This window comes from Gymnoscopelus braueri (assembly GCF_963280865.1).
Source record: "Gymnoscopelus braueri genome assembly, chromosome: 19".
NCBI classification, from domain to species: Eukaryota; Metazoa; Chordata; class Actinopteri; order Myctophiformes; family Myctophidae; genus Gymnoscopelus; species Gymnoscopelus braueri.
The window spans coordinates 39438112-39449780 of NC_137621.1; the positions used below are offsets into that span (position 1 = coordinate 39438112).

Sequence of the window (11669 nt, forward strand, 5' to 3'; positions counted from 1 at the left end):
AGAGTGCCTATTCACACACACACACACACACACACACACACACACACACACACACACACACACACACACACACACACACACACACACACACACACACACACACACACACACACACACACACACACACACACACACACACACACACACAACATACAACAACAGCGCTGTTGTTCACACTATGCCGCTGTTACGGTACAGTACCTGGCACAGTTCAGGCAATATTTCACCTGCATCTGCAGTGAACTTGGCTGCTGCAATGGACCGGTGCCTTGTTAAAAAAGCTCCAGAGAAAGCACGTTAACCCCATTAATATGGCACAGAAATTCAGCACAGCAGTGTTCACTCATCTCATCAGGGCCTGGTGGTTAACCACTTTCAACATGGTGTACCTATTTTGGGCCTGTCATACGTGTGTCTCTCTGAGTACTGTTGGTGTTTGTGGGTTTACTAAATGTTCTTCCTTATTGCTAAAGCAATGTACAACCAGCCACAGACGCATTTATATTTAGTACACTCAGTACATTTAACTAGCAATCATGTCATGAGACATTTTGATACAGCTAAACAAGACAGGAGAGGAATATACACATTAGTTACTATTTGTAGTCAATAGTTACTTTTCAAGCCTCTTATCCTTGTCTACAGATATATTTGTTGTGTCAGACTTGACAAAGAAAGTGAGACAGAGAGTTGGAGACAGAGGACAGAGGAGGGACACTGAGGACAGATGGAGGAGAGGGGAGAGATGGAGGAGAGAGTAGTGGACATCTATGAGAGTGTGGACCATTTCAACAGTGAACAGTTGAGGGTGAGACAGAGAGATGGAGACAGAGGAGATTGGAGGGACACTGAGGACAGTGGACAGTTGGAGGAGAGGGGAGAGATGCAGGAGATGGTGGTGGACATCTATGAGAGTGTGGACCATTGCGTCTCTGGACCAGAGGAGGACATGAGGGAGAACACAGCAGGAAGTCACACTCAGGGTGAGTTTGTCGTTGTGAATCGTTGTCAAGGTGATTTCTCTGTTTCAAAGTGGTACAAAAACAAGCCATTGTCTTAATTCCAGTAGCAGGAAAAGATGATTTCAGATTACTTTGCAGCATAAAACTTTACATGTTTGTGTTATGTTATTGTGTTAACATATTCTTTTGAGATAATTTTGGTCAGTTCAAATAACCTTGGTCCAGTTAGACGTAGCCATGTCTTTGGGTGAGACCAACTTCTGCTCTTTCATAATGGTTGTTGGTGTCTTCTGTGGTTGCTCGTTGAATTGAGGTAGCTTCCTCTTTGATATGGTTGTGCTAATTTTCTTGGTCTTCTCGACTAACCTCTCCTGCCTGTATGAACAGTAGACACGTTCCCCATTTCTGAGACAGTTGAGCAAGCGTGGAGCGACCCTTCTGTCAACAGCCTGCTTTGTGAGCAGATTGTGCAGTGGCACAGGCACATTGACCGTTATTGAGTATGGGTTCTGCCGCTCTAGCACGAAGTCCAGCAGCTTCGCCACATTCTGGTTGAATGTAAGGCGGCGAGTGGTGCTCAGTGCATGCTGGAGATGGCATTCTGTCTGTTTCATGCTGTGGTTGTTGGTGAGAAGGTTGAGGACATTGGTGATCGACCCAATCTCGTGGAACAAGAGCTCGAACTCTGCCACAGCATTTGCATTGTGTGTGGCTCCTACTACATAGTGACCTCCAGGACCCTTCGACACTCGCTGAATGGTCTGCTCGACCTTCATGTCACCTCCTACAGCACAGAACCAGCCAGGCGATCCTGAACAACCCACTGGCCTATAGAAAAGCACCGGTAGAGCTCAGGATGTGTGAACTCTAGCACCTTGATTTGTTCAAGATACCATGAGCCATGACGCAGGTAGTTTATGGCGTCACATTCTGCAAAGATCGGCATAGTCATAGAGTCCTCGACAGTAGCAGCATGTAGATTCCAGTTTCCTTCTCTTTCAGAGACTACAGCATTCTTGATGACGGCCACCAACTCCAGCCAAACTCCAAAAAATTGGCAGAGCTCTGACTTGGCCTCACACTCCTTCTCAAACTCCAGAAAGTCCTGATTCAACTTCTCTACTTGTCCAATTAGGGCCTCAAACTGCTCTGGGCAATGTTGACCCAATTAAAATACAATGTAAAGGGGGGTGTTTGTAATTGTTATATTTCTCATGTACAAACCTTTTTGAAAAGAAAAATACATTAAAAGTGATAGTAAGGAATAAAATCAATAAACAATCAATAAATTGAGTAATTGAAAAATTACATTGACTTTGATATTTCAATTTCAATGACAAGATGATCCTTAATGGTCAAAACAATATCAGAAATGAATTATACATGTCAGAATTAGTTGAATTAGACTTAATGCACCTGTTTTTAGTCCTAACAATGGCCAAGTTATGGCAAGGTCTTCGGAATAGCAAAATGACCTTGACCATGACCTTCCAAGGTCATAATCACCCAAAATGGTCATAACAATATCAGAAATGAATTCCCCACCCTACAATTAGTCAAAATGAAGGTATTGCATGTACATATACACTCAGAAACAAAAAAGTTGGATTTTCATCATAGTCGATGGCCATATTTGATTTGGCCATTGCGCCATTCGTGGCACTATGGCGGACGAGCACCTCTTTGATTTTTCATGTCTAGGTACCCATTGACTCAGTTCAAGTGAGAAACTCCCCTCACACCAAGTTGCGAACGGGTCGACAGGCCAGGTACAGGACTAACCGGCCTACCTTCATCATGTCATCCAGAGAGCAACCACATGCCTGGCCCGGGAATATAATTTCTGGTGATCTGAGGGTAAAACAAAACGATAAAAAGTTGGGAACCAAGAAGCTGTAACAGTCATATCCATATTGTATTTTCTTTTATTAACATTTACATTTAACATTAATGATCTTAAAGCCTGATTTATAGTTCCACGGCAGTATCATCAAAAACAGCAGATCTACAAGCTCACAACACATCACACAGCAATGCCTTGCGTGCTTGTAATGTGTTATTTTTGGTGCGCGACCCCATATGTCTTCTACATTTCCATCTTCTCGTCATGCGGCTAAACTAGCCAATACATAACATCCCCATTTTCCTTGGAAATACATTTGAACCAACCAGCTGCTATACTGATCCAGAGAGGTACACAATGCTAAAAGAAATGAACCTGCTAAGTTGTTAAACGGTTGCATAATGGCTGTCTTGAATGTGCTCTCACACAAGCCAGTCAGTGGTTGTTGTACACAGGTGATGGAAATAAATCACTGTTACATGTTGTTTTAGTTCAATGATTCATATTTTCCCTCTAAACTTATGTTTTTGTTCATCAACACATCTGATGATAGTCACACCTATTAGAAGGAAGCTTAGGGTCTTGACTTGATAGGGTATAACCTTTTTTCGCATAACTTATTCTATCAGGAAGTTATTAGCCATCAAAGTCACTTTGACACAATGTGACAACCAACCCCATCACGGGGTAGCTTGTCACAATATGGTTGGTTGTCCCTATAGTTAATCAATGGGGTAGAAAAATTTGATTAAAAAAAACATTTGTAACTTTTTTGTTTTGACTACACCATCTCTAATACCCAAAGTCCTTTGTATTAGTTTTAAACCATTTAATGTAAACCATGATTATTTGTTGATTATCCCCTGTAATGAAAATTAAAATGAATTAATTTACATTGTTGAAAAACTTAACACAATTATTCAACAATGTTTCAACAATAAAACATAAACAACAAAACTTAAAACATCCTTAATAGTAGCCTCCTAAATGGAGAGTAGGTCTATAGGGCATAGCAGTGGCGGCCATTTTCTGGTTCCACTTCAAAATACTCAATGCATTTTTCCCATTGACATTTCCAAAAATATTTATATCAATTCATTTAAGCCTAGAATCAAGCCATCCAGGGTCCTGTTGAATCATGACCATAAAACATTTTTTTCTGTGATTTGTTTTAATTTTATATTTAATTATATGATATACTATATTCAATAAATACCCTTTGTTTTGCCCTTTTCAAAAAAGTTTTTTCACAGAATCAAACGTTTTATGGTCATGATTCACCAGGACCCTGGATGGCTTGATTCTAGGCTTAAAATAATTGATATCAATATTTTTGGAAATGTCAATGGGAAAAATGCATTGACTATTTTGAAGTGGAACCAGAAAATGTCCGCCACTGCTATGCCCTATAGGCTTCATCATCTACTAAACCCTGTAACTCACTCAGAGAGTCAGAGTCACATGTTCTGCAGGTTTGCCAGCGCTCAGGGGTGCAAGCTTTGTAGGCCCAGTTGTGGTAGCCTGGTTCCAGACAAATCTGCCACTGCAAAATGCAGTGTGATATTGTCTGGCCACGAGGCTACAGTTGTGGCAGTCCTTTTCTCATCTTCAAGCTCTGCCTTAAAGGATGACTTCATCCATTTTCAACTTATTTATGTTCTCATGTTATTAACTAAACTTAAATGTTAGAGGAGTTCTTACTGTATGTGTGTTATATGAAATGTGAGCTTACCACAATCACAGTAATCCTTAATCATATTGAAGGGCTTTTGGAGAGAAATGAGACAAACTCCAGTCACAGCACTGCAGAGGGGAGGTGTGCATGTCTGTGTCAAGCTGGCGCTCGTTGACGCTCGTTAATGTTACATTAAGGCAATTATATTTCTGCACTGTCAAATAGGCCTATAGCATCAAAGCCATAGATTTTTTTACAAGCAACCATCTCTGGTTTATGGATATTTTGTTCAAGTTGTTGTTAATAACTAGGCTACACGTGGTCCAGATGACAAGAATAGGACTATGATTTAAGTGGAATTAATATTTATGCAGTATCTATATTATATTTGTTATTAGTGTCTATATGTCCTCTGAAACAAAGGGGCTTATAGTGAGAATTTGCTGAAGCTTGTATAATTGTCTCCGCCAGGCCGAAAGGCATGGCGAGAGAGTATGTTTTCGCCCCTGTCCGTCCGTCCGTCCGTCCGTCCGTGTCCGTGTGTGTGTGTGTGTGTGTCCGTCCTCTCTGTGTGTTAGCAGCTAATCTCGGGCACCGTTGGCCCGGTCGCTCCAAAACTGTGCACACACACTCATTGGATGCCAATTCAGAACCTCTGCCCCAATTCTTTCACATGGGCCTGTTATAGCGCCACCAGGGGGCCGATTTGTGCAAAACCAATTTTTTTACATTACTCCTACAGATGTTATCCAAACGTCATGCAAATCGGTACACAGTATCTCTATAGTCATGTGATCAACACGAATCTGTCCGATTTCCCATATTCCATCCTCATTGCCTATGGTTGGCTTCCAAAGTTTGAACAAAAAGCCTCAAACTATGCACGCAGCTTGCGATTTCCGTGAATTTTCACACGCATATTCCCACTAGGCCGAGGAAGAAATGCCACCCTTTTCACATTGGCCTGTTATAGCGCCACCAGCAGGTCTAATTTAGCAAAACACATTTTTGGAACAAAATGCCTCAAATCATGAATGCAGTGTCTGATTGCCATGAAAGACCTAACAATAAATGGCACCCTTTTCACATGGGCCTATTATAGCACCACCAGGAGGCCAGAATAACGTACCTGACCTGGCGGAGACCTGTGCTCCGAGGAGCAAAAAGGGTGGCAATTCTTCCTTGGCCTAGTGGGAATGTGTTTGTGAAATTTTACGGAAATCGCAAGCTGCGTTCATGATTTGAGGCATTTTGTTCAAAACGGACCAATCCTGCAAATTTTGTAAGCAAACCTTAGCCAATGAGGATGGAATATGGGAAATCGGACAGATCCGTCCGTGTTGATCACATGACTATAGAGATAATGTGTACCGATTTGCATGACGTTTGGATAAAATCTGTAGGAGTAATGTAAAAAAATGGGTTTTGCACAAATCGGCCTACAGGTGGCGCTATAACAGGCCCATGTGAAACATTTAAGGCAGAGGTTCTGAATTGGCATCCAGGGAGTGTGTGTGCACAGTTTCGCAGCGACCGGGCCAACGGTGCCAGAGATTAGCTGCTAACACACGGACAGGACACACACGGACACACGGACGGACACACGGACACACGGACGGACGGACGGACGGAGGGTAAAACATACTCTCTCGCCATGCCTTTTGGCCTAGCGGAGACAAACATACTCTCTCGCCATGTTTTCGGCCTGGCGGAGACAATTATTGACGGACAGTGTGAAGTGTAAATGAACATAGGTGGTGAGTGGTGACTGGTCACATGGTGGTTAAAATAAAAGCTGTAGCAGAGTATTTGGCATTTCATATGCAAGCAGGCTTTTCAATAGTGTTGTTTGCTTGTTTGTTCTAGTCTACTATGAAGATACACACGCTGGCCAATTATCTGATGGAGTTGACACTCCAGGACTACAAAATGGTTCACTACCGGCCCTCTGAGATCTCTGCTGCTTCCCTCTGCCTCTCCTAGATGCTGCTAGGTGGCCTGCTGTGGGTGAGTTTAATAGAATCGATGTGGGGACATGGATGTTGTCTTATATTAGTAGGCTACAGATGGCAAGCTTGACATTTTGTCTTTTGGTTCTAAGTTGTTTTTGCTTCATGTGTTGCAGACTCCTACAGAGCAGTACTACACCACATACAGTACGATGAGGCTCACCTAAAGCGATCATGCAGCACATGGCCAAGTACCAGATGAGTTGGCGAAAAGCATTTGGAAGTTGGTAGAGCACCATGGGGATGTTTAAATACTGTAGATCAGGGGTGATAGAGTTAATCTTCAAATGGCCAAATCTTTGTGTGGTTGGAACTTTCAACTTTATTTTTTAACTTTTTACATTAACCGCTTCAAGCATCCCTATTTTGAAGGGAACAGTAGCTGAAAATAGCTCACAAAGCCGATCTACAGATTGCAGATCGGATATTTTCAGCAAAGAGGTTTGGCGTATTAAACGTTGTTTTGTTAAACTTAATTAGCAATGTTTAAATTCCCAAAATTGTATTCCAGAAGATGGTAGTGTATTGCCACGTAGTTTCCACCCTCGTAAAAAGAAAAGAAGAAGCTTGTCAGTTGGGGCTATGGAGTTGGATTTGGATTAATCTAAACCTGCCAAGTAACTAGTAACTAAATGTGCCAAGTACAGTAAATACATCTGTCAAATAATTGTAGTGGTTTAAAAAGTACAATAGTTGCCTCTGAGGTGTAGTGGAGTAGAAGTATAAAGTATCCAAAAATGTGAATACTCCAGTAAAAGTAAAAGTACCTCAGAATTGTGCTTAACTTTACTTGAATAAATGTGGTTACTTTCCACTACTGCTGGAGCTGTCCCTGCTAGAGTTTTTTTTAGGACACTAATGGTGTCTAGTTAAGATTACACGTGGACATCGATTCAAACTGAACCTCATGGGACATTAGTTGACAACACATCAAACATGCAAAGACAACTATCTAAACAGACTGGAAGTGGTTAAGGTGTCAGCTTTGTTTCAGATCATTTTTGTCTGCACGCATGCGTGGTGCTGCGTGGGTTTACTGCATGTCTTGTTCTTCCTTACTGCTAAAGCAATGCACAGCCACAGACGCATTTGATAACTCTGTATATTTAACTAGCAATCATGTCAAGTGACATTTTGATATAGCTAATCAAGACAGGAGAGGAGTACAAGATAGTTACTATTTGTAGTCAATAGTTACTTTTCTCTCATTCTTGTCTACAGATATATTTGTCATGTCAGACTTGACAAAGAAAGCGAGACAGACATAATGTAGACAGAGGACAGAGGAGGGACACTGAGGACAGAGGACAGTTGGAGGAGAGGGGAGAGATGGAGGAGATGGTGGTGGACATCTATGAGAGTGTGGACCATTGCGTTTGTTTGTGGTACAACAACAAGCCACTGTCTTTCGAGCAGCAGGAAAAGAAGATTTCAGTCAGATTTCTTTGCAGCCTAAAACGTAACAACTTTGTGTCATGTGTGTAAACATCTTTTTTTGAGAGAATGTTGGTCAGTTCAAATAATCGTGGTCCAGTTTGGTGTAGGTAGCAGGGCTTAGTCTTGTCTTTTTGTTTTTGTTTTTAATGTCTCAGCTGCAGCACAACTAGTAGCTGTACTTTTTGTTGCAGATCAGTTCTCTAAACAAGTGAGAAAGTCTCTCAGAGTTGCTCTGTGTCTGGGGATGTTGTGTCTTATGCTGCTGGTTGTGATCATTGTCCAGGCTGTGCAATGTGAGTATTCCATGTCACAAAACTACAACATCACTCACTCAGGGATTTGTTGCCTGAAACTTTCTAGATGTACAATGGCAACTAAATTACAAAGGTCGCCACAGCATTAAACCCAAACCTTGCTGTGACTTCTGTTTATTAACCTAATTATCTTTGTTTATACTGGAGTTTTTGTGTGTGTATTATTGCTTGCATCTGCAAAGTATGGTAAAAAAAAAAGGTGTTAACAAGTTACATAGTCAAAAAGAATAATAACGTTCAATGTTCTTCTCAAAACAAATGTTCCACACACATGCTTCTGGTTCACCTCATCTTGGACAGTTGCAACAACCATGTTGATAATTTTTCTCCTTTGCAGGTAATTCAGCCAAGAACCAGCTAGAGACCAGATATGACAACCTGACCTTGGAGAGAAATAGTAGGGGGTACTAAGCACAAAAAATGGCCAAATCGTTACGCGGCGGATAAAAGCATGAAATTTGATACAGATGTCCCTTGGGTCATCCTAAAACATCCTAGAAGGGGTGCCCAAAAAAATCTTAAACAGGAAGTGACTTTTGGACAAAATTCAAAATGGCCACCTAAACTGTTGACCGTTGACTCAAAAGACACCAAAAGAATCTCCAAAAAGCATAAAATTTGGCACATATGTCCCTTGGGTCATCCTAAGACATCCTAGAAGGGGTGCCCAAAGGAATCTGAAACAGGAAGTGAGTTATTGACTAAATTGAAAATGGCCGCCTAGTGTTGTCGATTGACTCAAAAGACAACTAAAGAATCTCATAAAAGCATACAATTTGGCACACATGTCTTTTTGGTCATCCTAAGACATCCTAGAAGGGGTGCCCAAAGAAATCTTAAGCAGGAACTGAGTTATTGACAAAATTGAAAATGGCCGCCTACAGTGTTATCTATTGACTCAAAAGACAACTAAAGAATCTCATAAAAGCATACAATTTGGCATACATGTCCCTTGGGTCATCCCAAGACATCCTAGAAGGGGTGCCCAAAAAAATCTTAAACAGGAAGTGAGTCATTGACAAAATTGAAAATGACCGCCTACAGTGTTGTCGATTGACTCAAAAGACAACTAAAGAATCTCATAATGGCATACATGTCCATTGGGTCATCCTAAGACATCCTAGAAGGGGTGCCTGAAATTATCTGAAACAGGAAGTGAGTTATTGACTAAATTGAAAATGGCTGTGTACAGTCTTGACAGATGATGCAAAAGACACTCATAAAAAATAATCTCATAAAAGCATGAAATTTGGTACAAATGTCCCTTGGGTGATCTGAATGCATCCTAAGGGGTGCCAAAAAAAGTTTGAATAGTCTCTCAATGGAAAAAACTCCTCCCACACGGGCTGCACTGCTACAATATTCAAATCGAGCAGCCAATCTAGCATTTGGTCCAGAAGCCTGAAAGCTATGCAATCTCTACCATCTCCTGACAAATAAATTAAAGTCGCTGATTCGTGGACACCTTTATGGACACTCTTGCCAGAGGCTGCTTAAGTTTGTAGAGAACTCAAGTGTGGCTGCAAAGCTGAGCCCTTCTGTTCGAGAAAGTGTAGATGCCGGGATGCTGGGTTACCTTGCAGAGCATTATGCCAATGTGCTGGTAATTGCGAAATGGCACACATGAATACATGTAGTTACTAAACACTAATCACAAAGAAACAGTAATGATCAAGAAGAAAATACATGAGAAGATAGAGTGTAAAACAAGCAAGAAGATGTAGAGTGCAAAATAAATAAGTAAAATAAGAATATGCAGAGTAAGATAAGATGCAGAGTAAAATAAATGAGAATATGCAGAGAGTTAGATAAATAAAGAAGATTCAAAGAGTACAATAAAAAAATTATGCAGAAAGTAAAATAAATAAGTGATGTAGAAATGAAAACAGAAGGTAGACTACAAAATACGGCAAGTTATGCACTGCATAACCTGTCGTATTGAGTCTGCATAATATGCAGACTGCCATGGTCAACTGTTTAAACAGCCATTTAGAATTTCTTCAACATGGTCCCTTCCTAAAAAGTTTAATAAACAAGCAAACAAATAAATAACCCCTTCTAGGATATATTAAGAAGCACTCAATGTACGTACCAAATTATACACTTTTATGACGTCCCCTTATGTTTTCTTTTGTGTCAACTGCTTTTAGGCGGTCACTTCCTGTTTAAAACCTTTTTGGGCACCCCTTGTAGGATGCGTTCAGATCACCCAAGGGACATTTGTACCACATTTCATGCTTTTATGAGATTCTGTAGGTATCTTGCATCATCTTTCAACACTGTAGGCGACCATTTTCAATTTAGTCAATAACTCACTTCCTGTTTCAGATTATTTTTGGCACCCCTTCTAGGATGTGTTAGGATGACCCAAGGGACATATGTGCCAAATTGTATACTTTTTGGAGATTCTATAGGCTTTTTGAGTCAATCGCCAACACTGTAGGCGGCCATTTTCAATTTAGTCAATAACTCACTTCCTGTTGAAGACGTTTTTGGGCACCCCTTCTAGGATGTCTTAGGATGACCCAAGGGACATGTGTGACACATTTTATACTTTTTGGAGATTCTTTAGTTGTCTTTTGAGTCAATCGACAACACTAGGCGGCCATTTTCAATTTGGTCAATAACTCACTTCCTGTTTCAGATTTTTTTGGGCTCCCCTTCTAGTATGTCTTAGGATGACCCAAAGGACATGTGTGCCACATTTTATGCTTTTTGGAGATTATTTTGGTGTCTTTTGAGTCAACGGTCAACAGTTTAGGTGGCCATTTTGGATTTTGTCCATAACTCACTTCCTGTTTAAGATTTTTTTGGGCACCCCTTCTAGGATGTTTTAGGATGACCCAAGGGATATCTGTATCAAATTTCATGCTTTTATCCGCCGCGTAACGATTTTTCACTTAGTACCCCCTACTAAAAGCAGTTACAAAGTGAAGTGAACCAGTTTAAGAGAGAGACAGCAGGTGAGAGGTTATACAACCTTTTTTGAAGGAATATTGTGTATTATTACTATACTACTTCTAATTAGGCCTACCTGTTACAGGTACAATGTACTATGAAGTCTGACCCCCTTGGTCAGTACCCGTTGTCTGAGTAGGCTACTTGGAAGTCGATCTATGACGTCAGTACTATGACATCAGCATTGTGACATCAGTCAACTGAGCTCTATTAAATCAAGCATGCGCTTGCACGCACGCACGCACGCGTGCGCGCACACACACACGCGCATGCGCACACATGCACACGCACACGCACAGTCACTCACAGATTCCTGGAATTTTAAATGTGAGTAAACTCCCATCCTTGCTGTTTTATCACCACTGTCATGATGTAAAGAATGTTTCCTTTTAGTTTTTATCTGCAGCCAGGCCAAGTGAGGGGAGATTATATGCTTTCGCCCTTGTCTGTGTGTCTTTGTGTGTTTGTGTG

The 11669-nt window shown here is 41.0% G+C and overlaps 1 protein-coding gene across 1 annotated transcript; it reads left to right on the plus strand.

Annotated features, from left to right (window-relative positions):
* Nucleotides 1-611: 611 nt before the first annotated feature.
* On the plus strand, nt 612-8677 carry LOC308074492 (uncharacterized protein). Its single transcript, XM_080413945.1, has 3 exons — nt 612-983; nt 8118-8219; nt 8578-8677. The coding sequence occupies exons 1-3, from the start codon at nt 728-730 to the stop codon at nt 8649-8651; spliced, it is 432 nt and encodes a 143-aa protein (XP_080270071.1). The 5' UTR covers nt 612-727; the 3' UTR covers nt 8652-8677.
* The last annotated feature ends 2992 nt before the right edge of the window (nt 8678-11669 follow it).

Coding starts and splice junctions, on each gene's coding strand:
- LOC308074492 (XM_080413945.1), top strand. CDS start 728: ATGGAGGAGAGGGGAGAGATGGAGGAGAGAGTAGTGGACATCTATGAG. Junction 984..8,117: donor AGCAGGAAGTCACACTCAGG/GTGAGTTTGTCG, acceptor TTTTTGTTGCAG/ATCAGTTCTCTAAACAAGTG. Junction 8,220..8,577: donor CATTGTCCAGGCTGTGCAAT/GTGAGTATTCCA, acceptor TCTCCTTTGCAG/GTAATTCAGCCAAGAACCAG.